At 46.3% G+C, this 26,934-nt stretch overlaps 1 protein-coding gene across 1 annotated transcript; it reads left to right on the top strand.

The window, feature by feature from the left end:
• The first annotated feature begins 23,726 nt into the window (after positions 1-23,726).
• On the top strand, positions 23,727-25,877 carry LOC127297336 (uncharacterized). Its single transcript, XM_051327640.2, has 2 exons — positions 23,727-25,544; positions 25,647-25,877. Exons 1-2 carry the CDS (start codon positions 23,943-23,945, stop codon positions 25,740-25,742), a joined length of 1,698 nt encoding a protein of 565 aa, XP_051183600.1. The 5' UTR covers positions 23,727-23,942; the 3' UTR covers positions 25,743-25,877.
• Positions 25,878-26,934: the final 1,057 nt, after the last annotated feature.

Here is a 26,934-nt window from a genome sequence, read left to right as displayed (position 1 = left end):
TTCAAACATATTTAACATACAAAGAAGAACAAATTTAAAAACATATAAATTAAAACTATTTTTTGGCCTTCTTATTAGAAGGCCCTGCCTCGTCGTCGAAACTCCTGCGCCTCTTGCTTGTCACCTCCTCGTCGGAGCTGGACGACGACACGCCCATCGAGGAGTTGAAACTGGAAGAAATGGCGTCTTCGTCGTCGTCGTCGGCCGCCGCCCGCGCTAGCGCTAGCGCCCTGGACTTCTTCCTTGCCGCCTTGTCGTCCGCCGCCTCCTGCGCCTCTAACCGGGCGAACTTGGTGTCGGAGTCATCCTCCTCCTCCTGGCCCTCCTCCTCGTCCTCGGCGTCGCTGGAAGCGCCGCCTCCGTCCTCCTCCTGGCCTTCGCTGCCATTGCCGCCTCCGTCCTCCTCCTCCTCACTCGGCGTGGAGGCAGGATCGTTGGGCGTGGAGCCCGGATCGCTTGGCGTCGCAGGGGATTCCCACCAATGCAGAAATCCAGGCGACTTGCCCACGCTCTCCGAGTCGGACGGCAGCGTGTAGTCGCTCATGGCGTGCCGGTGTTGGAGAAGAAGAAAAAGAAGAGGAAGAAGAAGGAAGCGGTTGAACTTGAAGTATTGTAGACGCGGGGGTTATATTGTGCGGGGATTAACGGCGGCGCGTATAACGAAGAGGCCGGCGGTTGCTCTTCCGCGGCGGTTCGACGCTCCATTGCGGCGGTTGATCGCCGCGGTTGCCACACCGGCGCGCGTTGTGAATTCGAGGCCGATCAAACCTGGGTCGCTGCCATGAGGGCCCATGGGGAAGCGAGCGGACGCTAGCCGCGACCGCGGAGACGCAAACCTGACGCATATTTGGGCCAGGTTTGCGTCTCTGCGGACGCCCCGGTCACTTTGCGTCGCGCCGCTGGAGAGGGTGCCAGACGCATTTTCAGTCAAAGCGGACGCAAACGGTCGCTCAACGTCCGTTTGCGTCGCGCCGCTGGAGATGTCCTGAGGGCATCTCCAGCGGCGCGAGGCAGCGTTCGTTTGGTGTGATTGGAAATGCGTTTGGGCCCTGCTCCACGAGACGACGCAAAGTAATCGGGTCGTCTGTGGCGACGAAACCGTGGACGCTGCGCAGTCGCGTCGAGCGTCCTCCTTTTCCTACCCGGTCTCGCAGGTCAGGGACAGCGAAATCGACTGCTTCGATTTGCTTCTTTTCCCCTTCTTTGCTGCCCTAGTGCGACGCCACCACCCCAACCCCAGCCGCCGCCGTCCACCGCAGTGGCGCAGTACTCACCGTCCGGATCGGTTGTCGCCGCGCGGGAGAGCAGGATCGTACTCGGGATTGGGTCCGGCGAGTACCTGCCGGCTGTTTTAGGGCCAAACGTTGCTGGTTGCGCCGCCCTTCCGTGCCGCCCACGACCTGTTCGGTCAATTGCGCCAGTAGGTTTCTTCTCCTGTTTTCGGCGCAATTGTGCGCGGCCATTGATCCACATTTCCTACCCACGCAGATGGACATGTGGCAGATGCTGCAGAAGTTCCACGCTGAGGTCGTTGACTCCTCTTCCGACGAGGAGTCCAATCCGATCTGTTCTTGGTCATTCTCTGGGGCGTCAGAGACTACGACCCCTACTTCCAATGCAGGCCCGATGCAACAGGTGCGCTAGGCTTCACCTCCTACCAAAAATGCTCCACCGCTATTCGCATGCTATCATATGGAATGGCTGCTGATATATTCGATGAGTATCTTCGAATGGGTGAGAGCACTTGCCTTGAGTCCATGTACCGGTTTTGCCGAGCCGTGATTTCCGTGTTTGGACAATATTACTGTAGGGAGCCTACTGTTGAGAATACAAGGCGGCTGTTGTCTATCAACGAGTCTAGAGGGTTCCCAGGAATAATTGGCAACATAGATTGCATGCACTGGGAGTGGAAGAACCATCCATTTGGATTTGGCATTCATTCTTTGGCATGGCCGGTTCCAACAATGATATCAATGTGTTTCACCGATCACCGGTTTTCAACCGGCTCATGCAAGGCAAAGCTCCCCCGCTGAGCTATGAGATCAATGAAAATGAATATGACAAGCCATATTATCTTGCTAATGGCATCTACCCTGACTGGGCCACACTGGTGAAGACTGTCCGTAATCCAAACTCTGAGAAGACGAGGAGGTTTCCCAAGATGCAAGAGGCTTGCAGGAAAGATGTGGAGCGCGGATTTGGTGTGCTCCAAGCTCGGTGGGCAATTGTGTAAGGGTATTTTACCCTTATCCATTATTTTGGTATCTGTGACACCGTGCTAGAGTATTTGGTCTAATACATGCCTACAAGATGACTTTTAGGTATTAGCCAAAGAGGTATGATGGTATAGCAATGGAACAAAAGGCAACGGGAGACCCCCCAATTCGACGAAAAATCAGCTAGTTTTTCAGAGCCTGGCCGGTCACAGATCCGGTCGGACTGCCCTGCACCGGACAGCCCTGGTCACCAACCGACCCAGAACCGGTGCCATCCGGCGAGTTCCAAGAAAGAAGGCGAGCCCTCCATCTGCGTCCGGTCACCAGCCCGGTTTCGACCGGCCGCTCTCGGCCCATGGCCCGGTCGACCGGGCGCTAGACTGAGCGGCCCGGTCAAGAATCGGACTCTGCGCTCGTGACATCCGGACGCCATCCAAGAAGGTCGAAGCCTGCCCGGTCAAGACCCGGTCCCAGCTCCGGTTGGAAACCGGCCGGCCTGTCAGGTCTGGCCCGACTGGCTGTGGACCGCCTGTCCGGCGCCAAATCCGGTTGACCGGGTTTCTCGAAGAATCTGCTGATGTGGCAAGTGACCAACGGCCGTATTTCGAAGAACACTATAAATAGGTCTTCTCCTACCTCTGAACAGTTAGGCACTACACTACAAGCTGTTCTTGAGCTCTCTCTCTCATACTCCATTGCTAGAAACACCAAAAGCCTCAGATCTCCCTCCTCCTCCACCCAAACTCAAATCCCTCCGGGGAATCATTAGAGGAGGACCCGATCTACCGTTCTACCAAGCCAAATCTCATCCCCCCTTGTATTCATTGAGAAGCTTGCTTCCTAGGGTTCCTTGGAAACCCTAGGTAGGCAAGAGGAGTCCGAGCATCCGGGCCGTGGATTTGCTCCGGGCAAGATTGTGAAGGTTTGGAGGCTACCTCAAAGTCTACCACAAGTGAGTGAGCTATTCCTTCGTGGGATAGGCTCCGAGAATAGGGTGAGCCTTCGTGGCGCGGGGAATCCTTCGTGGGACCTCCACTCCTCCAAACGTGACGTACCTTGTTGCAAAGCAAGGGAACACGGGAATACATCCTCGTCTCCGCGTGCTATCGGTTATCTCTAACCGAACTCCTTACTTGTGATTTAACTGCCTGTGAGAGCCTTCGTGCTCGAGTTAGTTGTATCCTCATATAGGTTGCTTCACCTAGTTTGCATTAGGCTCATCTTTATATTCCGCAAAGCCTAGTATTGCAAAGAAAGAATTAAAATTTGTAGAAACCTATTCACCCCCCCTCTAGGTTTACCATCTCTATACTTTCAATTGGTATCAGAGCCTGGACTCTTATTAAGGGCTTCACCGCCTTAAGAGTGAGATGGATAAACTCTTCGAGGGTCTAGATGACGACTCTAACCTTTCGGTTAAAGAGATGAAATCTAGATTCTTGGCATATGATGCCGAGAAGAAGAAAAAGGAGGATGAGCTACAAAACCAAATGACAGAAATGACTGCCATGCTTAAGAACCTAACTGCGGGTGGAACTCCTAGTGGGGCTTCGGCTTCTAAGGAATCCTACCATGATGTTAACCATGACTATCCCAGAAACACTTCACCCATGCCTCATATAAACCATAGTGGGACCGTTCCCCATTACGATGGAACTCACTTTCCACATTGGAAATCTGCTATGGAATCTCATATTCGCAATGCAGTGTGGAGCTATGGGAGCTCATTGTTCATGGACATCGGGAGCCACAAGATCCTACTCGCTTGACCTCCACCGAAGTTCTACAACCGTCAACTCAATGCATCCGCACGTGACAAGATTAGAAGTGGCATCAACCGCAAGCTTCTTGATCAAGTCGATGACATTGTCTCCGCTAAAGAGTTGTGGGATCGGATCGTAGTACTCCAAGAGGGAATCGATTTGATCCAATCAGCTCTCTATGAGACCGCAAAGCAAGAGGCCTACCAGTTCATGATTCGAGATGGAGAATCCGTGTTCGATGCCTATGCTAGGCTTGGTGCTCTGAAAGTAAGGGTCAAGGGACTTGGTGCCTTGAGAAGTACAATGACGGATTCGAGATGAACGAAGCCTTCATAAAATCCAAGGTCATTGCTATGATTGCCGTCAAACAAGAAGACACCAACCTTGGACTCAACTTGCAAATCATGACCAAGAGTGCCGATCTCAACTCCGATGATCTAGTCTCCTATGTGGCCGCCAATGAAAACATGGCCAAAGCCGGAAAGAGGCTCAAGGCAATGAACCGTGTTGATGAAGCCTCACACAACCATGAAGCGTCACACAACCTTGCTCTCAAAGCTAGAGTCGACCATGAAAGCAAAGAAGACTATGAAATTGAAGAAGATGAAGAGATGACTTCAACTAGTGACATTGCTACCGACTTTGCTTTCTTTGCCAAGAAGTACAAGGCAAAGTTTCCTATGCTCCTCAATGACAAGAAGAAGAAGAGAACTTGCTACAATTGTGATGAAGATAACCACTTTGCAAATGAGTGCCCTTATGAGAAAAGGATAGACAAGCCAAAGTTCATCAAAGGGGTCAAGCCAAGATTGAAGCCGAACCCAATCAACGATCGGTACAAGAAGAACAAGGGAAGAGCTTTTGTTGGGGCCGAGTACTTGTCCGATGAAGAAGAGGAAGATGAGGAGAAGGAGGCCGGAGTGGCCGGTTTAGCTTTCTCTAAGCCCGGGTCACTCTTCACATATGACTACTCCAAAGATTACTCCACGGAGAATGATGTTGGCTTTTCCTTCATGGCAAGAACAACTCAAGATGATGACTCCGATGACTCTCCCTCCTCTCCAATCATTGGCTCTTGTCTTATGGCAAGGGAAACCAAGGTAATGGAATCTCCACCTTCCCTATCTAGTGTTCTTGATGATGAGAACGAAGATCAAGAAGAATTAATTGTGCTTAAGGAACTCTATGATGTTAGATGCACCCTTCGTGGTGAAGCTCTTGTCAAGTTTGATTTCTTGATGGACTCACTCAAAGAAAAGGATGAGTCCATTGAGGAATTAGAATATCAATTGAATGAGAAGGAACGGAGATTCAATCTCCTAAGACAAGAGCTAAAAACCGAAAGGTGCACATCTCAAGGTCTTAAGCAACAAATTGAAACTTATGAACTTGATAAAGTTAAGGACCTAGAAACTATTGATAGGGCTCAATTATTGACCCAAGAGCTCAATGTCTCAAAGGAGGAACTTGAAGTTGCTCATGCTTCTCTCACTAGGGATCTTGACCACCTTGAAAGAGCTAACAAGCTTGTCAAGGATGAGCTCAAGAAACTTGGAGAGAACCATGATCTACTTCAAGAATCTTACAAAAGGGCTCTTGGATCAATGAAGGATCCCATTGATGATGAAAAGCTTGCTTGTTCCTCCATTTCCTTTACTAGTGAGCATGCTAAACTTGTTGAGGAACATATTCGCTTACAAGAGGAACATTCCTTACATGTTGAGACCAATGCATATCTTGAGTCCTTGGTGACTAAATATGGTCTTGACTATCATCCTAATGAATCTTCTTGTGAGCAAGCATCTATTCTTGAGGAAAATGTTAGGCTAACAAAGGAACTTGCAAAGTTCACCACCGCCAAGAACAAGATGGGATTGGATGGCCTCTTGAGTAAGCAAAGGTCAAACAATCAAAAGTATGGACTTGGATATGTTCCCAAGTCCCACAAGAAGAACAACTACAAGAAGGAGAAACCCGCTCAAGATAAGAACAAGAAGGTCACTAACAATGGCAAAACCTCAAAGGGCAAAGCCACTAGTGGTGACCGCACGGGGCCAAACGATCACTATGCATTATTTGTTGATTATTATGGTGATGTCTATGCTAACTATGTTGGCCCTCCTAATGGCTATGCTTATAGAGAGTACTCAATTTGGGTACCAAAAGATATTGTTGCCATTGCAAAGGAACCCATTAATCGATGGGTTCCTAAATCCTCTACTTGATTTTGTAGGGATATTCCTCCGTGGTCCAAAATGGGTGTTTGATAGTGGATGCACCAATCATATGACCGGAGGAAAAGGTGTGCTTGATCAATTCATTGAAGATATCAACAAGAAGTCAAGCATTACCTTTGGTGACAACTCAAAGGGAAAGGTACTTGGGTATGGCAAGGTAGCAATCTCTAAGGACTTGTGCCTTGAGACGGTTATGCTTGTTGAACACCTTGGCTATAACTTACTCTCTATATATCATCTTGCCGATGCCGGGTACAATTCATATTTCACTAAATATTATGTGCAAGTCTTTAGGAGTGACAATCTCAAATTGGTCCTTGTTGGATATGTGGAGAACAACCTTTATGTGGTTGACCTCTCGAAAGAAAGCCCCTCCTTCTCCACATGTCTAATGGCAGCCAAGCATGACGAAGGATGGTTGTGGCATCGCCGCCTTGGTCATGTTAACATGAGGAATCTTAAACAACTCCTAAAGGGTGAGCATATTGTGGGACTAACCGGTGTTTCTTTTGAGAAAGATCGTGTTTGTAGTGCATGTGTAGCCGGAAAGCAACTCAAGAAGAAGCATCCCATCAAGAGTATTGTTACCACATCTAGGCCTTTGGAGCTCCTTCATTTGGACCTCTTTGGGCCATCACACTATGATACTCTTGGTGGAAGCAAGTATGGACTTGTCATTGTTGATGATTACTCAAGATACTCTTGGGTCTTTCTCCTTAAGTCTAAGGACGAGACCCATAGAGAGTTCATCACCTTCGCCAAGAAAGCTCAACGTATGTATGAATCCGAGATCAAGGCAATTAGGACCGACAATGGCACCGAGTTCAAGAACTACACTATGCAAGAGTTTGTGGATGATGAGGGCATCAAGCATGAGTTTTCGCCGCCATACACCCCTCAACAAAACGGTGTTGTTGAAAGGAAGAACCGGACTATCATTGAGATGGCAAGAACCATGTTGAGTGAATTCAACTCACCCCACAACTTTTGGGGAGAAGCCATCTCTACGGCCGTCCACTACTCCAACCGGCTCTTTCTCCGTCCCTCCACAACAAAACCCCATACGAGCTCCTTACCGGTAACAAGCCTAATGTCATGTATATTCGTGTCTTTGGATGCAAATGCCTTGTTAAGAACAACAAAGGAAAGCTCGGTAAATTTGAAACTAGAACCATAGAGGGTATATTTGTTGGATATGCGGAGAACTCTCACGCCTATAGATACTACAACCGGTCCTCCGGGACTATTGAAGTATCTTGTGACGTGGTGTTCTTGGAGGATAATGGCTCCCAAGTGGAGCAAGTTGTTCCATGTGTTGCAGGTAATAATGATGATCCATCTAGTGCCATCAAGCATATGGGCATTGGACACATCCGGCCCATGGAAGTTCATAATGATGATCAAGATGATGGAGTAGATGTCTCAAGCACGCCACAAGTGGAGCCTAGCTCAACTCAAGCCGAACCATCAAGTGCAACTCAAGAACCATCCTCTACTCAAGATGAGTCTCAATCCGAAGAACAAGAAGAAGATCCTCATTCCATGGAGCAAGATCATGATGACGATCAAGAAACATCCTCAACTCATGATCAAGCTCAAGTGGTCCCTCATGATCAAGTACTAGCAAGAGATGAATTCATTGATCATGAAGGAACCGTTCGGAAGATCAAGGCCGCTACAAGGGCAAGTGACATGAAAGTGGATCAAGTCCTTGGTAGCATCTCAAGAGGAGTGGTAACTCGTAGACACCATGCATTACTTATCACTTATTGTCAACATCATGCTTTTGTGTCTAGTTTTGAACCACTTAAGGTACATGAAGCCTTGGTCGATCCGGATTGGGTAATTGCCATGCAAGAAGAATTGGAGTGTTTCACTCGTAATGAAGTATGGTCTCTAGTTGAGAGACCCAAGGATCATCGCATCAATGTCATTGGGACCAAATGGGTATTCAAGAACAAGCAAGATGAGAATGGCATTGTTATACGAAACAAAGCAAGGTTAGTGGCGCAAGGGTTTGCCCAAATAGAAGGTATGGATTTTGAGGATACCTTTGCGCCGGTAGTCTGTCTTGAAGCTATTCGTCTTTTGCTTGCATTTGCATCTTTCCACAATTTCAAATTATATCAAATGGATGTGAAAAGTGCATTTTTGAATGGTCCCCTAAAAGAAACCGCATATGTGGCTCAACCCCCGGGTTTCGAAGACCCATGCCGACCCAACCACGTGTATTTACTCCATAAGGCACTCTACGGTCTCAAGCAAGCTCCACGTGCTTGGTATGAGTTCCTTAGGGATTTCTTACTACATGATGGGTTTTGCATGGGTACGGTCGATTCCACCCTTTTCACCAAGCGGGTTAAAGGGGGTGGCCTCTTTATATGTCAAATATATGTTGATGATATTATTTTTGGTGGAACTAACCCCAATCATAACAAAGCTTTTGAGCTATTGATGACTAGGAAATTTGAGATGTCCATGATGGGAGAGTTGAAGTTCTTTCTAGGCTTCCAAGTGAGGCAACTTGCAAAAGGCACCTTCATCTCTCAAGAAAAGTATGTGAAGGACATGCTCAAGAAATTCAACATGACCAATGCAAGTCCAATGAAGACACCCATGCCCGTAAAGGGGCAACTTGGTTCATGTGACGGTGAGAAGGATGTGGACATAAAGGTATACCGCTCCATGATAGGATCCTTGCTCTACCTTTGTGCCTCTAGGCCGGATATCATGCTAAGTGTAGGGATGTGTGCTCGTTTTCAATCCGCTCCCAAGGAGAGCCATTTAGTGGCGGTCAAACGGATACTAAGATACCTTGTTCTCACTCCTACTCTAGGGCTATGGTATCCAAAGGGGTCAACCTTTGAACTCATTGGCTATTCGGATTCAGATTGGGCCGGTGATAAGGTTGATCGGAAGTCTACCTCCGGGGCTTGCCAATTTATTGGCCGGTCATTGGTGAGTTGGTCATCCAAGAAACAAAACTCCACCGCCCTATCCACCGCCGAAGCCGAATACATATCCGCGGCATCTTGTTGCACTCAATTGTTATGGATGAAGCAAACCTTGAAAGACTATGGTGTGTCTCTTGGTACGGTGCCTCTTCTTTGTGACAATGAAAGTGCAATAAAGATCGCCAACAACCCGGTTCAACATTGTCGCACCAAACATATTGACATTCGCCATCACTTCCTACGTGATCATGTTGCCAATAAGGATATTGATCTCACTCATGTGGGAACAACCTACCAATTGGCGGATATTTTCACTAAGCCTTTGGATGAAGCCCGCTTTGTTAACTTGAGAGGAGAACTTGGTATTCTTGATCCTAAAAACTTGGATTGATTAACTTCTTGCACTATATTCTTGCATTTATCTTGCTATCTAGCTTAGAGGCATAGCACATATGGGGATAGTCATTCTACCATATCTTGGTATGATGCATACCTATGTGTGCAACATAAATAGACCCAATGTCATTATATGGACCCAAGCATGTCTCTTCGAGGTCGCATGACATTTGCGCTTTCACATAGGGGGAGTAATCCCCCGCCCCTCATTGAGCCTTCATTACAACTTGATTTGACTATATAAGGCCAAATGATCTTATTGCAAAAACTATTTCAAAATGCTCTTATGATTCTTGATATACTTCGAATCATGCCCATTGTAGCTATTTGTATCTTGTTTGCATTTTCACTCCAATGGGTATGCCTAGAGAACTTTGTGTTTTCCAACCCCATGTCTATGCTCATCTCATCATCATCTATCTATCTATATGTGCATGTCATCATATGAGCATTCACACACATTTACACTAAGAATAGGGGCAAAACGAGGCAAAATGACACATTTTTGGGAAAATTGACCCTGGCCGGTCACTGGCCCGGTCGGACCGGCCTGTGCGCCGGACCGTCCGGTCCCTGGCCCGGTCGACCGGCGCCCGACCGGCCGTGCGGGCTGTTATGTTTTGAAGAGGATACCCCTTGGGGATCTTCTTCCTCATTATCCCCCACCTCTCAAACCTCCATGGCCGCCGCCTCCACCATCTCCACCACGTCCTAGGCACTTCCCACCACTAGATTCTCCCCAAACTTCACACAACCATAGATCGGGATCTCTCAAGCACCTTCACCAAAGGATTTGGTCCCTCTCAAGCTAGTTTGGGAGATCGTGGGGATTTGGTCCTCAAGCCTTCTTCACGAAGTTCTTCTTGCTCTCTTGGGCCAAGAGGACGATGTCTTCGGTAAATCTTACTCCCTATCCCTCTCCCTCTTGCTTTCCCCTCTCACATTGCCAATTTTTGAGGAAAGTTGAGAAAAGTTAGGGTTAGGGTTAGGGTTAGTAAGTCCTCATGCCACCTAGAGTGTCACACCCCTCCTATGCACATTGTTCACTCTCCTGGTATAATCTATGTTCAAGTTTGTGAGTTTTTGCATGATTTTGTGTCGAATTTCTGGGCAAACATCACAACTCAGCATGACCCGGTCTACAGCCCGGTCAACCGGCCTCTCGACCGGCTGGTCCGGCGCAGCGCCCGGTCAACCGGATGGCCAACCGGCTCGTCCGGTCTGTCGTCCGGTCGGACCGGCCCCTGCGCCGGCTCGCCCAGCTTTTTCGCATAATTTCGTCGAAACACTTGAATATAGGCTATGCTTTTGGCTTCCTCACATATGCTGATGACATGCACACTTACCTCTTTGCTATCCTCGCCCTATTTTGCTGATTCACAGGTGATGACTGGACTGATGCGGACCGTGGCACTGTTGCCAAGCGAGGGAGGCGCTCAGGGGTTCCACCGCGGCGTTCTACTGGTCGTGCTCCTCAGACTACGGGTGGCAGCTCAACTGGAGGCCGAATCAAGAGATCTGCCAATAAGAGGAAAGATAAGCATGCAGCACAGGATGGTGATGAGGTACTTGCGCAGTTTCCATGTTGGTGATGTACATATTGGGGCATGGAGAAGACTCAGAGAGTCCAACCCCTATCGCTTTGAGGAACCCACTTACACAGGGGGAGATCAATTCTTCTGGACCAACACACAGCAAGTCATGTGGGATGACTTCTATAACTCCCGCGAGCACATGAAGAAAGGCACCATTGTTATGCCCAAGGCCATCAAGGATGTCATTGGAATGTATGAAGCCACCAAGTTTCGCTTTGTGGTTGCGACCTTGAGGCGGATGGGGTTGTATGATCTTATGTGCTTGACACCTACTGATGGGTGCTATTGTCCAACCTTGGTGAGACAGTTTCACTGCACAGTCTTTTTCCATGATGATGCAGCTCGGACTATGACTTGGATGACTGGCAAACAGAAATACACTTGCAACTATCTTGATTTCTGTGAAGCTTTGGGGTTTGGTGGAGGGCGTGCTTCTGGCTTCAAGATATATTCTCAGCAGAAGTTCCACCGTGGGGACATTGCCATTTGCTATCCGCCGGAACCCACACCTGGACCTCCCACCATCTCTGGGATGTACTACTCCTACCTCTTACTTGCCAAGCTATTTCGTGAGACTCTCATCAGCAAGTCCGGCGATACAAGTGAATGCCGTGCATATCATCTGAACTTGATGTACCATCACACCCTGAGCACCGGCAACTTATTGATGGCTGTGATCTCATCTACTGTGAGTTACGGCGCTGTGTTCGCGAGAGGTTGACTCCTAATCTTGCCCAGTACGTTCAGCTGCTCATCAACAAGGTTGTGCCCGCACCTCTCAATACTCAAGGTGAGCGGGTCAGGATGGAAGCTTTCAAAGTACCTGCCCAAGGTGATAGCCCGGATGTTCCTGAAATGATGCCTTCTGAGCGCCGGTCCAAGGCACGCCATGACCATGCTAGCTCCAGCTCCTCTAGTCGCCCACAGCATGGTGTCGCACGGTTCTTCTCTCGCTTATGGCAGATGTGCAAAAATACAAATGATGTTGCACATCAAAGTCTCTCTTTGAACCAAGAGACAAGGAGGCGCCAAAATGAGTTCATGGCTGCTAGGAATGTGCCTATCCCTCCTCCTGGCCCTGAGTTGGAGCCTGTCCACGCACCAAACTGGGAGATGCCTCTTCTTTCTGATGAGATGTTCCGTAACTTTGATCCTTCTCTCGTACTTTGGTGGTCCTACTCCTAGATTTGCTCGTGCACCTCCTGCTGATGATGATGATGAAGAGGATGAAGGTAATGAGGATGATGATGAAGAGGATGACGATGAAGAGGATGACGATGGGGATGGTGATGGCGACTCTCCATCCGCGGGGCACCAGTTCTATTGATGGGACGCTAGCGTCTCTCCTCTTTTCTTCGCCTTTTTGGTGTTCCGATGCCAAAGGGGGAGAAGAGAGTAGAGTCTAGAATCACGGGGTTCTTTGCTTGTCACAAGCCATTGGGAGTTGCTTTATTTGGATTTTATATGGCTTGTGCGTATTTGCTTTGATTTCTCAAGAACCATTTGCTACTTTGAATAATTCATGTATGGATATGTATGGACGACTTTTATGTGTGCTACTCTATGTTAGGATAATCATGCTTTATGGATAATCATGCTTTATGCTTATATATGTTGATATACTTGTCCATACCATGCTTGTTTCCTAAAGATATTGGGGGAGCTTCTCATATTCCACAAATGGTGCACTTTGCATTCAAACGCAAATTCTCCAAGTGCACACATTATGGGGGAGCTGTCGTAATATCTTATATGGAATCAAGGTTTAGAGCTTATCATAATATCTATGTGTTACTCTAGCTCGGTTTGTCATCGTATACCAAAAAGGGGGAGATTGTAAGGGTATTTTACCCTTATCCATTATTTTGGTATCTGTGACACCGTGCTAGAGTATTTGGTCTAATACATGCCTACAAGATGACTTTCAGGTATTAGCCAAAGAGGTATGATGGTATAGCAATGGAACAAAAGGCAACGGGAGACCCCCCCAATTCGACGAAAAATCAGCTAGTTTTTCGTAGCCTGGCGGTCCACAGATCCGGTCGGACTGCCCCCACCGGACAGCCCGGTCACCAACCGGACCCAGAACCGGTGCCATCCGGGCGAGTTCCAAAGAAGAAGGCGAGCCCTCCGGTCTGCGTCCGGTCACCAGCCCGGTTTCGGACCGGCTGCTCGGTCCATGGCCCGGTCGACCGGCGCTGCATCGAGCGGCCCGGTCAGCAACCGGACTGCGCCGTGACATCCGGACGCCATCCAAGAAGGTCGAAGCCTGCCCGGTCAAGACCCGGTCCCAGCTCCGGTTGGAAACCGGCCGGCCCGATGTCAGGTCTTGCCCGACTGGCCGTGGACCGGCTTTGTCCGCGCCAAATCCGGTTGACCGGGTTTCTCGAAGAATCTGCTGATGTGGCAAGTGACCAACGGCCGTATTTCGAAGAACACTATAAATAGGTCTTCTCCTACCTCTGAACAGTTAGGCACTACACTACAAGCTGTTCTTGAGCTCTCTCTCTCATACTCCATTGCTAGAAACACCAAAAGCCTCAGATCTCCCTCCTCCTCCACCCAAACTCAAATCCCTCCGGGGAATCATTAGAGGAGGACCCGATCTACCGTTCTACCAAGCCAAATCTCATTCCCCCTTGTATTCATTGAGAAGCTTGCTTCCTAGGGTTCCTTGGAAACCCTAGGTAGGCAAGAGGAGTCCGGAAGCATCCGGGCTGTGGATTTGCTCCGGGCAAGATTGTGAAGGTTTGGAGGCTACCTCAAAGTCTACCACAAGTGAGTGAGCTATTCCTTCGTGGGATAGGCTCCGGAGAATAGGGTGAGCCTTCGTGGCGCGGGGAATCCTTCGTGGGACCTCCACTCCTCCAAACGTGACGTACCTTGTTGCAAAGCAAGGGAACACGGGAATACATCCTCGTCTCCGCGTGCTATCGGTTATCTCTAACCGAACTCCTTACTTGTGATTTAACTGCCTGTGAGAGCCTTCGTGCTCGAGTTAGTTGTATCCTCATATAGGTTGCTTCACCTAGTTTGCATTAGGCTCATCTTTATATTCCACAAAGCCTAATATTGCAAAGAAAGAATTAAAATTTGTAGAAACCTATTCACCCCCCCCCCCCTCTAGGTTTACCATCTCTATACTTTCAAATTGTCCGTCACCCGGCAAGAACATGGTCGCTAAAGACCATGCATGAGGTGATAACATGCTACGTGATCATGCACAACATGATTTACATAAATTAGAACATTGCAAAATGAGGAAACCTAAATACTGTTGGTTTCGTATGTTCGCTGCCAAGAAAGAACACTCTCGGGCACACTCAATCACCCAAACTGGAAAATCCAGCTAGCAATGATAATCCTGTTGTTCCCACCAAGGAAGGACATACAGAAACCTCCACTGCTGGTTTCAATTGGCTCGTGGCCATATTCGCTGCAAAGAAATAACACTCCAACAATTTTAACTGTCGGTGTCCGAGCTGGACTCACCGGTGTATTAGTGCCTGCGGCAGGATGTGTCGTCGAACACCTTGACGATCATCTCGTCGTCCCCCTCATAAAGGAAGGTGAGCTGGCAGCCGTGCTCGAGCGCGAGGTTGCGGGCGAACTTGTTCCACCTGGTGTGCAGGTACATCTTGCCCTGTCCGTCGAATAAGACCTCGACAGGCCACCGGCAGAAGTTGCAGCTGGCCTCCCGTAGCTGCAACTGGACTGGCTCGACGCCATCGACGAACTCGGCGAACTTGTCCGGGGGCCGCTTGATGCGGAGCAGGAACTCGAAGCAGACCATGGGGCCGTAGCTGCTCCACCTCGGTGGCCCGTGGCCTCGACCGCCTCGCCAGCCACCTAGACCTGCCATGGACTTCCTCACGGGGCTAGCTGCGTCGCAGGAAGAGCTAGGTGGTGCTACGGTGGAACGCGTGGCGGCTAGGGTTTGTGTGGAGGACTGGATGAGGAAGAAGAGTGCGCTCCCTTTTTATATAGAACGGAGGCAGGCGACGGGTGCGGGACGCGTGGCATCGCCATTACTTCGTTGGCGGAGGTGGGCGACGGTGACTCGATGGGCGAGCCATCACCATTAACGTGGTGGCGACTGCCGAAGCGACGCAACGGTGCCAGTCGCTGGCGCGCCTGGGAAGACGCATCGAGCTAGGGTCGCTGCCAGGCAAGCCCGACGAAACGCCCGCCAGACGCGAGCGGACACTTTACGCGTCCGCGCAGTGTCCGTAGACACGTATCCGAGGCGCATATTTGGGCCAGGTTTGTGTCGGCGTGGACGGTCCAATCACTTTGCATCGTCCTGCTGGAGCAGGAACCCAACGCATTTTTTGGCCTAGCGGACGCAAATGGTCGCTCATCGTCCATTTTCGTCGCTGAAAGGACACGGATGTCGCCTAGAGGGGGGTGAATAGGCGATTTAAAAACTTTTACGAGATGGGCTTAACAAATGCGGAATAAAACTAGCGTTTACTTTGTCAAGCCCAAAGCCTATATACTATTGTTCACCTATGTGCACCAACAACTTATTCTAAGCAATGGTTCACCTATGTGCACCAACAACTTATGCTAAGAAATACAAGCAAGTATGTGATAGCAAGATATATATAACTTCAAGCACGATGGCTATCACAAGGTAAAGTGCATAAGTAAAGAGCTCGGGTATAGAGATAACCGAGGCACGCGGGAGACGATGATTTATCCCGGAGTTCACACTCTTGCGAGTGCTAATCTCCGGTGGAGAGGTGCGGTTGCTTAGTGCTCCCGAACGCCACAAGAGGCTCACCTTGAGGTGTGGTTGCTCGATGCACACCAACGCCACAAAGGCCTCACCTCAAGATGCGGTACTCACACCACACACCGAACGCCACGAAGGCGCCTCACCTAAATCTCCGGTGACCCTCGCCACAAAGGCCTAGGTCACGGTTCCACTAAGGGATTTCCTTCGAGGCGGAAACCGGGCCTTACACAAAGTTTGGGGCACACATCCACAACTTAATCGGAGGCTCCCAACAAATCACCACAAAGGTCTAGAATCCGTCTAGGGTTCCAAGAACCCAAGAGTAACAACCTTCTTGCTTTCACCACCACGAATCACCGTGGAGAACTCAAGCCGATGCACAAAATGCAATGGCAAGAACACCACAAAGATGCTCAAGTCCTTCTCTCTCAAATTCCAACAAAGCTACAAAAGCTATTGGGGGAATAAGAGAGGAAGAACAAAGAGGAGAACACAAAATTCTCCAAGATCTAGATCCCAAAGATTCACTCACAAAGAGATGATTTGGTTTGGTCAAAGTATGGATCTAGATCCCCTCAATCTTTCTCTCAAATAGATGCAAGAATCATTGGTTGGGGAAAGAGAGATCAAGCTCACAAAAAGTCAACAACAATGGTGGTGAGCTTGAGAGGGAGGAGGAAGAAGAAGGAGCAAGGGATTAAAAAACAAGAGAGAGAGGGGGGGCATAAAAGGAGGCCCCAAAATCTGCCCGTTGGAGGCCGGTGCGCGCGTGGGAGGGGGAGACCGGAGGCACCGGCCAGGTAGGGCCGGTACTACCGGCCATGGTCGAGCAGCGCTGGCCAGGAGAGGCCTGGGGCGCGCGGGCCGGGAGGGGAGGCCGGAGCCTCCGGCCGGGGTACCGGCCAAGGTACCGCCGGGGCTCCAACCTCCCTGGCACATTTACTGAGCCACAATCGGCTCCCCCGGTACCACGGGCGGTACCTAGCCCGGAGGCTCCAGCCGCTGCGTGGCCGGTGGTACCGCCCGCACCACCACCGGCGACCACCCCTCCTCTTCTTTCCTTTTCTTCTCTTTTTCTTCTTTCTTTTAAACCCTAATATGAAATCCAAATATCTTGAGATTGGAGAATCCAAACGAGATGAAACCAAATTTGTTGGAAAGAGGACAACAAGAGCTACCCAACATGAGAAACCGAGAAAATCAGTGGGGGGGTGATTTTCTATGATTTTTAGAGGTGCAATACCTCAACATGAGAAACCGAGAAAATCACCAAACTCGAAAACGCAACAAGTGATTCATGCGGAATCCGTTTTCGATGAACTAAAGCTTGTCATGAGAATAAGCACAAGCTCTAAAACATCACATGGATAAGATCCAAATAACAACCAAGAAAGATGATGCAAGGATGCAAAGGTTTGAGCTCTCTCCGAACGATACGATCGAGTTACTCACTCGAGAGCCCTCTTGATAGTACGGCAACTAAACTATAAACCGGTCTCCAACTACACTATGAGACCGGTGAGAAAGAAACCCTATCAAGAGCAAACCTTAATCTTGCGCATTCCACTTGAGCTCGATGATGACGATCTTGACCGCAACAAGATGGAACTCCTTTCTTGCTTGTGCTTGCTAGACGAAGTCTTGTAGATTGCTCCCCCATAAACCACCATGGGAGAGCTTCTTCTTCGGCGCAACTTCACATATCCATGATCACCATATGGATGACAAGAGTCAATCAAAGGATCTCTTCGAGATGGCTCATCTTGAACTAGCACTTCATTTCTCCATGGCAAGCTTCAAGCTTATGAACTCCTCGAGTTGGCTCATCTTGAACTTGCACTTCATCATGTTGATGTCTTGAAGTAACTTGAGGGCTCACTTCATCTTCATCTTCAAGACATACTTGACACTTGATATTCTTCATCAATTTCTTCTTATTGCAACCTTGAAGCCAACATATGGTTCAAGAATTGCCTATGGACAACCCCTACAAATATAACTCAATGCAAACATTAGTCCATAGGGATTGTCATTAATTACCAAAACCACACATGGGGGCTCCATGCACTTTCAGTCGCCCCCTTGGAGATACCGTTAGCATAACAGTGGCACCAATTAATTAGAGAACATAATTTGGTGATGTTGTTTTTAGAAAGTTTGTTTTCAGTCGCGTGCTCTAAACGTCGCTCGCGATAGTGAAATACTAGAAAATCAGAGTATCCCTTTAGATTTCGTTATATATGGTACAAAGTTGAATGAATCTAAATTTTACCCTACTCGTCCTCTCCTGCAGTACAACCATGTAGAGCAGGAGGCTCTGGTGACGGCGCAATTAGAAACTCTGGTTGTGGAGGAGGAGCACTTCGGTTGGTCCTCAGACAACAACGAAGGCGAAAGAAATATGGAGGACGATGAATACGCTGCGACTGCGAGCAAAGAAGACGAGTCACCGCAGCTACATTGGTGGAAGGTGTTAGAGTGGCATGCCGAGGAGGAGGAGAAGGAGGTTCTCCTGGCGTCATTCGCGTACAAATGCGAGGAAGACAGAGAGCGCGCGGAGATAGCCGCGCTGTCGATATCATCATCATCCCGGAAAACGACGAGTAGATTTAGCATCTAAATATATATGTAAATGTATGGAATGTCCTTCTGGTGTGTCTTATAGTTTGTAAATTTATATATATTTAGAAAACATCCCAATTATGTGCATACTTTTCTCGCGCGATTTTCCTGTTATTTATCGTTTGCGAAGATTATCACATCGCATACTCTTTCCAATAGTCGAAATGTGTGCAAAAATGTCCCAAACGGTTTCTCCGGGATCCGTCGTTTGTGAATGTCGCACACGGTTTTCTCCCAAATTCCCGTGTGCGATGTTCAGGGCCCGTCAGGACCCATTCAATGGAACCCTATCTTATAAAAGGGGATCAAGCATCGTCGGACCACACATCAGACCCCACAACAGCCGCCACTTCCTATTTTGTGCTTGCTGGCTATACCAAAAGGCGCATGCATCTGGTCGGAGCTAACGCCGGTGAAGTGTTGCATCGCTTGTGCGATGTACATCCACGTCAACGATGCGCTGCATATGCGTCGTCACGTCTTGTTCATCGGCACGGGCCGGTGGAGATGCACGGCTTCCCGGCCTAGTAGGTACCGGCGCTGCCGATACTCCCTTGCAAAGCAGGTTGTTAAATCAATCATTCTACTTTTTTAAATTCTTCAAATGCGGTTGATTTGTTAACTTGTTATTTGGTTAACTTGTTAGATATATTAATGCACGGTTTATTTTTTATTTAGTTTACTATTAGGATAGTCTTGTAGTTTAGATCTGGCTATAGAATATATGTACCGAATGTGGTATTTTTTAATTACTTCACATCTATAGATTATTTGTTAACTTAACTTGTATAATATAAATTTTTAATTACTTCACATCTATACTCCGTTACATGGGCACCCCTAGCTAGCGCACGAGCGCTAGGGAGAAAATGAGCGATCAGTTTCCAAACCAATTTGTTTTTCCATTTTTGGCAAATTTTGGACTGTAGTGCAGGCAATTGAGGAAAGTTTTGCATGCATGTAGAAACAGACGAATTTGATGACGTAAGCGAGAATCTTTTCGAATTTGAAAATTCAAAACGTTTTATCTCACAAACGACAACTCCGATTTAAGATCTGTTTTCACCAATAAATCCGTCTCGACGAGATCTTCAAAACTAGCACCCATGTTAATATGTTTCGACAAACTTTTTTTTCTGGCTAAAAGTTATCAACCCTCTCTATTTGAATAATCAACCCCTCCGTACTTTACTGATCAACCTTAAATGTATAAAATTATCAACCCTACATGCGTGCTATTGAGAGAAAGTTCTGCATGCATGCACAAAAAGACGAATCTGCTGATGTCAACGGAATCTTTTCCAAATTTAAAAATTCAAAACGTTTTAACTTTCGAACGACAACTTCAAATTAAGATTCGCTTTCACCAATAAATCCGTCTCGACGAGATCTTCAAAACTAGCACCCATGTTGATATGTTTCGAGAAATTTTTTTTCGGGCTAAAAGTTATCAACCCTCTCTGTTTGAATAATCAACCCCGCCGTATTTAAGTGATCAACGGTGAATGTATAAAATTATCAACCTGGTGCAGCCTATTAAGGGAAAGTTCTGCATGCATGCACAAATAGACGAATCTGCTGATGTCAGCGGAATGTTTCCCAAATTTGCAAATTCAAAACGTTTTATCTCACAAACGACAACTCTAAATTAAGATTCGCTTTCACCTATGAGTCGGTCTCGACGAGATCTTCAAAACTAGCACCCATGTTGATATGTTTCGAGAAACTTTTTTTCGGGCTAAAAGTTATCAACCCTCTATATCTGAATAATCAACCCCTCCGTACTTGAGTGATCAACGTTAAATGTATAAAATTGTCAACCTGGTGTAGGCTATTGAGGAAAAGTTCTGCATGCATGCACAAATAGACGAATATGCTGATGTCAGCGGAATCTTTTCCAAATTTGTAAATTCAAAACGTTTTAACTTTCAAACGATAACTCCAAATTAAGATTCGCTTTCACCAATAAATCCGTCTCGACGAGATCTTCAAAACTAGCACCCATGTTGATATGTTTCGAGAAACTTTTTTTCGGGCTAAAAGTTATCAACCCTCTCTATCTGAATAATCAACCCCTCTATACTTGAGTGATCAACGGTAAATGTATAAAATTATCAACCCCAAAGTTAATTTTATTTGAAACAGTTTAGCGATTTTTTTTTAGTTTAGAAGCTATCAACCCGATGTCCTGTTATTTATCAACAGTAAATATAAATAACTACCAACCCTAAAAATCTAATTTTATTTCGAATATTTTGGCGACTCTTTTTAGTTTACAAGTTATCAACCCGGTTCCCCGTTATTTATCAATGGTAATTATAAATAACTACCAACCCTAAAAAGTATTCCATTTAGAATATTTTAGCGAACATTTTTTTATTTTACAAGCTATCAACCCGGTGCCTCGTTATTTATCAACGATAAATATAAATAAATAATAACCCTAAAAAGTATTTCATTTAGAATATTTTAGCGACTCTCTTTTAATTTAGAAGCTATCAACCCGTTGACCCGCTATTTATCAATGGTAAATATAAATAAATATCAACCCTAAAAAATTAATTTAATTTAAAATATGTAGCGACTCTTTTTTTGTTTACAAGTTATCAACCCGGTGCCCCGTTATTTATCAACGGTAAATATAAATACCTAGCAACCCTAAAAAGTAATTTTCATTTAGAATTTTTTAGCAACTTTTGTTAGCTTACAACTTAAAACAGTACTTAATTTGAGTAGCAAGTGGTAGTTCATTTGAGTTGCAAGTGGATCTTCCCACCCGTTATTTTCCCCCTTAAAAACCACTGACCCGAAAAAGGGAATTGCAAAAGGACCCCATTAAATATGAATTACGTACGGAAAAAACCCAAAAGGGAATTGCAAAAAGAGAATTGAGAGTCTGCCTCGTGCTGAAGAAAAAGAGTGATATGCTATGTGTATGCATGCAACAACTTATGAAAGAGTGCTGAAAAGTTGGGTCATTAAATGCAAATCCATGAGATGCTCTGTGCATGTGCATGCATGCAGTGTGAACGCTCTTGGCTGCATGCAACTTGCAAAGTAGTAATACGCGCTGTTAGTGTGAACACGTGTGAACGCAATTAAAATACTACGTGATACAAAGGGAATTGTGTCGCGCTATCGCGCGAGCGCTCCGCGCTAGCAGAAAACGATCGCTCGAGCGAGCGAGCGCCAGCGAGGGGATTCGGTGTTACATCTACATATATATTAGGCCGTTTGTGTATTACCATCTATAATAATGTCTTTTTATTCTATACTTGTATAATAGGGATCTTATTTTGAAAACACTGCATAAGAACAAGGCAAGAAGATGCATACTACGTCATATTGTTGCTCCCTGTTCTTATTTACAGCCCTATGTTATGCCGGTATATTCCCTAACCATATGACTGCAGATTACAAGACGAAAAATATAGGATAATTTTCTGTGCAGAAACATGCACGGTCTGGTCATGTCGTTTTGGCAAACACCTTGGCTGTAAAAAAATAAGGAGGTCGAAGCTCACATCCTTCCTTCTGCCTTGTACCATGCCATATGCAGTTGCACGTAGGTGACTAGTTATTTCAATTGGCATATGTGATAATTATTTTTATTTGTGTACAGCATTCTCACATTGAAAAACATATTGAGTTGTATTTTCAGATCCTTTGAGCAATACTTGCAGGTTGCAGCTTCTACCTATAAGGGAGAAGCAGTATCATGACTGGATTATGCTCTTCAATGTGCTCCAAGTTGATGGTGATGCTACCGATATCCTTGCAAGGTACATCATCATCGCGGAGACGAAGATGTAACTAAGAAAAACCACACATTCTCTTCTTCTTTTTTATCTATTTCTACTATATGTAATGCTATCTATAGATATGATGTATTAGACGTGTACTGAATATGATTGAGCTTTGTACCATACTTCCATGAGTGTTAAGCTGAGCACACATCTGCTGCGGGTACTACTAGTTCATGTGCGAAATAAGATGAACACATACGACTAGAAACACAAAACGTTTGCGACCGTACGAAACACACATACTTATAAGATAAAAGTCGTTTGTGAAGGTCGTCATATTCGCACATGGTTTGATCAAAAAAATCGTGTGTGAAAGGATGTCCATCGCACACGGTTCAACACGTGTCGCACCTTTGACGTATCACCTACCCTTGAATAGTTACGGGGTAGGTTTATCGTGTGCGATAGGCCATTTCAGCCGTATGTGAAGGCCCAATCTGTACTAGTGCAAAAACACATAAATAAAATGAGATACTACTTTATGTGTGGCATACCCCACTGAGGAAAACTCCGCTGACCTTTAAACGATCTACCACGAGAGAATTCTCAGATTTTGGCTATGAGTTGATTAAACGTCTGTAACAACAATGTTATGACGGGTAAAATACCTCCATTAGCATCTTTGCACAAAAAATATAAATGCTCCTCATAAGAGTGTTCTTAATTCTTCTAAGTCAGGTTTAAAATGTTTTAGCATGATCTCATTACTAATAAGTACAAGTTCTTGAAAGATAATGAACCGAAGAAGGTATTGAAAAGCCATGACTTAATAAGTGGGAGTTAGAATGAGTTGCTCTAATGTTATGCTCATTTTGAGATGTCCCTTCATCGACAGTTGTTTGAAATCTTAAATATTAAAAAGAGGAGAGATATAAAAATGCAACGGTAGGATTATAAGTTTTTTTTTTGCAAGATTGATTTGACTTTGACATGGAGCATGAAAGTCTTGATGACTATCTATACATATAACTGCCAATATGATGCCTTATATAAATATGAACAATCATATTTTGAGCTTGTAGGAAAAACAAGGATACGAGGCATCATTCTTCACTGGTAAGCTAGAAAGCATGAATTATAATTAATTCTCTTTGTTTCGCCATATATGTCCTTACATATGGCAGAAAATGAATTATTAATCCTACATTTGAAGCTTGCATAAATGCTTGGTTTTAAAAAAAAGAACTTACATACTCATATATAAGTGTACATGTAATTGCACCGGTCGGCCAGCCGTGACACTAGAATCTAATCCCATTCCGATGGATAATATTATGGCCCCAATGTCAATTTCCTTGCATTCTTTCTGAATACACTTGCTGCTGATAGGCATCCATGACCCAACTTTACCCGACCCATCATAATCAGAAGACAAGGGCTTTGTAAGCCATGAACTCGTGTTTGCCTCCTGTCTCAGCTTGAAATCTTCTTGGCGGGTCCCAATAGTGGAAGCTTTCAAATACTGCACCATCACGCATAACAAGAGTCGTCCTGATTATTACTCAGTACGATTTTGTGCCTTTCGACAAGCCAGAAAAGCAAACGGAGAGAACACAAGCCACGCTTTTTCGCTGCCGTTTCTGCTGCTGAAGGATTGCCTCTTCCAGCTAAAATGGCTTTGAGCTTTGGCAGGAGGAAGCTGAGAGGGGAAACGGGAGGTCACGGCTGCAGATGCCGCCATTTCCACGTCCACTACCACCTGCCGCGAAAGCGGGTCTGTTCCTTCTCCCTTCTCCGGTGGTTGCCTCGCTTCTCCTTGTTCTCTTGCGTGCTGATTCCTCTTGTTCTGTTCTTCGTCGTGCTTGCCTTTGTGGTGTCGTTTGTTTGGTTCACCTTGCTCTATTTCGTTGCCTACCTCTTGAACAAGGATAGTGATCATGGATCCTTCAAGAACGGCAGCTTTGGCCGTGCCAGTGGCGATGTCGATAATCACCTCCTGAACAAGGATAGCGACCAGCGGCGATCTTTCAAGAACGGCAGCTTTCGCCGTGCCAGCGGCGATGTCGTCGATAATCATCTCAGGGAAGACTGTGGGCAACGAGGAAAGCGTGAGGCGAAAGGGAAAGCTGTGAAGCATGCGGCGGAGCTGCTGGCTGGTGATCCGGCTACATCCGTAGATTGTGCTAAAAAGCTGGAGATAAAAGAGGTGCATGTTGATGGATTGTCTGAAGTATCTCCCAACATATCAAGGATTCTTTCCTCTGGTGCTTCCCTCAACTGCGAGGTGCCTACCAGCAATGACAAATTTGTCAAAAAATTGAGCACCTTTGAGACTGCCACAGAGGTAGAACCGGATGACGATTTGAAGGGATTTTCTGCAAGGCACGAGGTAGATCCGGCTGATGGTTTTGTGGATGAACACAACATCAGGTTGGTCAGCGGGAGCGAATCAGGTGATTCATCTCCATATGTATATTCCCTTAATTCAGCTCAAATTCACGATTTGCCTGACATGAACGAAGTGATTGAGATGTCATCCGACTTTCCTGTTGGAACCAATCAAAATATGGTTGTACCATCAAATACTTCACCTCATCATTATATTAGTGACACAAATGCAGAATATGGTGAAGATCATTTTGAAGATAGGAAGGAGTTATCAGATTGTACTCCACACGGTATTATTGATTTCATTGACAAGCATGAAACAACAGATCAGCCACTTGACAGTTCTTTTGCAAAAGATGAGATAGTCGGACTATTGGCCTCTTCAGCTGGTTCAGCCCATGGTAGGATTTCAGCAAAAGATGAGAGTACCGAACAAGAAAATGCAGAGAGTGTGCTAGAATTCCTTGTTGATAGTGTAGCGACTCTGGAAGATTTTGATGAGCAGCGCGTGCCAGAAATCCCGATTACTGAGGCAGGCACAGAGCAAAGTGTAGCTGCTTCAAATGAAATGCATGGTTTCAGCAACGAGAATGAAACATCAGAGCTGTCACTTTGTTCTGTTTGTGACGATACAGTCTTTTCAGATGCTCCGTCTCCTCGTGATAATGATTGTGCAGATGATAGGCAGGAAGAGGCTACTGAGAACAACATAGGTGCAGCATCTGATCCAGCGAGTGTAGCATGTGATTTCATCGAAAACCATCAGACAGCAACACGGGCACTTGCTGATTCTGCAAATGGCGGCAGCACCCAAGAGGTGGTCTCACGGGAGAGTTCTGAAGGTGAAGCTGAAGCTGACAAAGTTAATGATAACTCTAGCACAGAGGTGAGTACAAACAACTTTTTTCTGTTTAGATCCTTCATTAAGGCTAATTGAGTGAAGTGTCGTTGAAAATTTCCCGGGCTCATGTTTCAATTGAATTTGAAGGGAGCTCCGCGTGGAAGGCCACTCCTCAGGAGGTCCCCATCACAGTGGTGGAATTTATGTGGAGTCGTTGATGTTTTTGCTGGGTCCGGGGATTGAATCAAGGTGAGAAGTAGGGCCAGTTCTGATGCCATTCAGGCTTCATCTGGTCCACTGCATTTGTTAGGCTTTCTGTTTTCCTGTAACTTCATAATTCTTAATTTTATAAAGTGGTCTGCTTGTTGATAAAGTCAAGACAGCTATGCTTGAATCAAGCTGCCTTTTCTACTTTTGCCACCGTTTCCTACTGCTTTTTCCTGAAAAGAAATGTTTGAAACTAGCATAACATAACAAATACATCAACTATCGTGTATATACTTATGATATGGTTGTGGCGAAGCCAGCTGGTTGAAAGGGTGGGGCGGTGTTCACCCTAAGATTTAGTCTGGCCCATATATCAGCTATATAAAAGGATTCTTTTTAAAAGAAAATCTACCCAAGTAAGGTCAGTCCTACCCTAGAGAAATGGGCTGGATCCGCCACATGGCTATTTGAAAATTTCTTTTCATTATGAATTGTCATGACAGCTGAATGTATCTGAGTTGCTTGACGTATCACTTGAAACGAACATGTCTAATTTGGTGATTGTTGTTATACCACAACTCCATCTCCCTTGGGTTATCTTTTCTTTGCAAATTTCTGGGAATACTGCAATGGATGTTTTGATTATAAATAAACCATTTTGCTAGTTCTAGGTCGACTAAGAATTAAGTTAGATATACATCGTAATTTGTTCATATGAGAATTGCACATGGGTCTGCAATTGCATAGTCCGACAAACGATTGTGGTCGGTGGCGGTGTGCCTCTCCCGCCCACCCACTCCACAATGCCACTGTCCCTAATCCAATCCAGGAGGTGTAGCCTCTGCGAGATAAACGAGAGAGACGCGCCCTAGAGTCGTTCATCACCAAGATGCACAACAGGGTGCCCGCGGCAGCTGGAGCTAGCTTTGGGCTCTCACAATAAAAATTGTTGACATGGTTGTTGCATGAAGATGCTCTAGGAAGCAGCAGAGGATGGGTCAGGATCGTGTGTGGTTGTCTACTAGGAGGACCATGAAACCCTCCCACGACATCAGCAAATCCTACATGCACTCTCCCGACTAAGGTGTGAATGTTACCATGAATGAGATTGCAGCGTTCGCAACACTGCGCCCCAACACAGATCGGACTCTCACACGAGGTGTAGTGGGCTTCGCTTGCCGGCCTATTGTATCTTCCGATGGTGTGACTCCTGATGGCTGGTTGTAGG

Source organism: Lolium perenne, chromosome 1 (assembly GCF_019359855.2).
Source record: "Lolium perenne isolate Kyuss_39 chromosome 1, Kyuss_2.0, whole genome shotgun sequence".
Taxonomy (NCBI): domain Eukaryota; kingdom Viridiplantae; phylum Streptophyta; class Magnoliopsida; order Poales; family Poaceae; genus Lolium; species Lolium perenne.
This window is presented reverse-complemented; position numbering and strand designations above follow the sequence as displayed.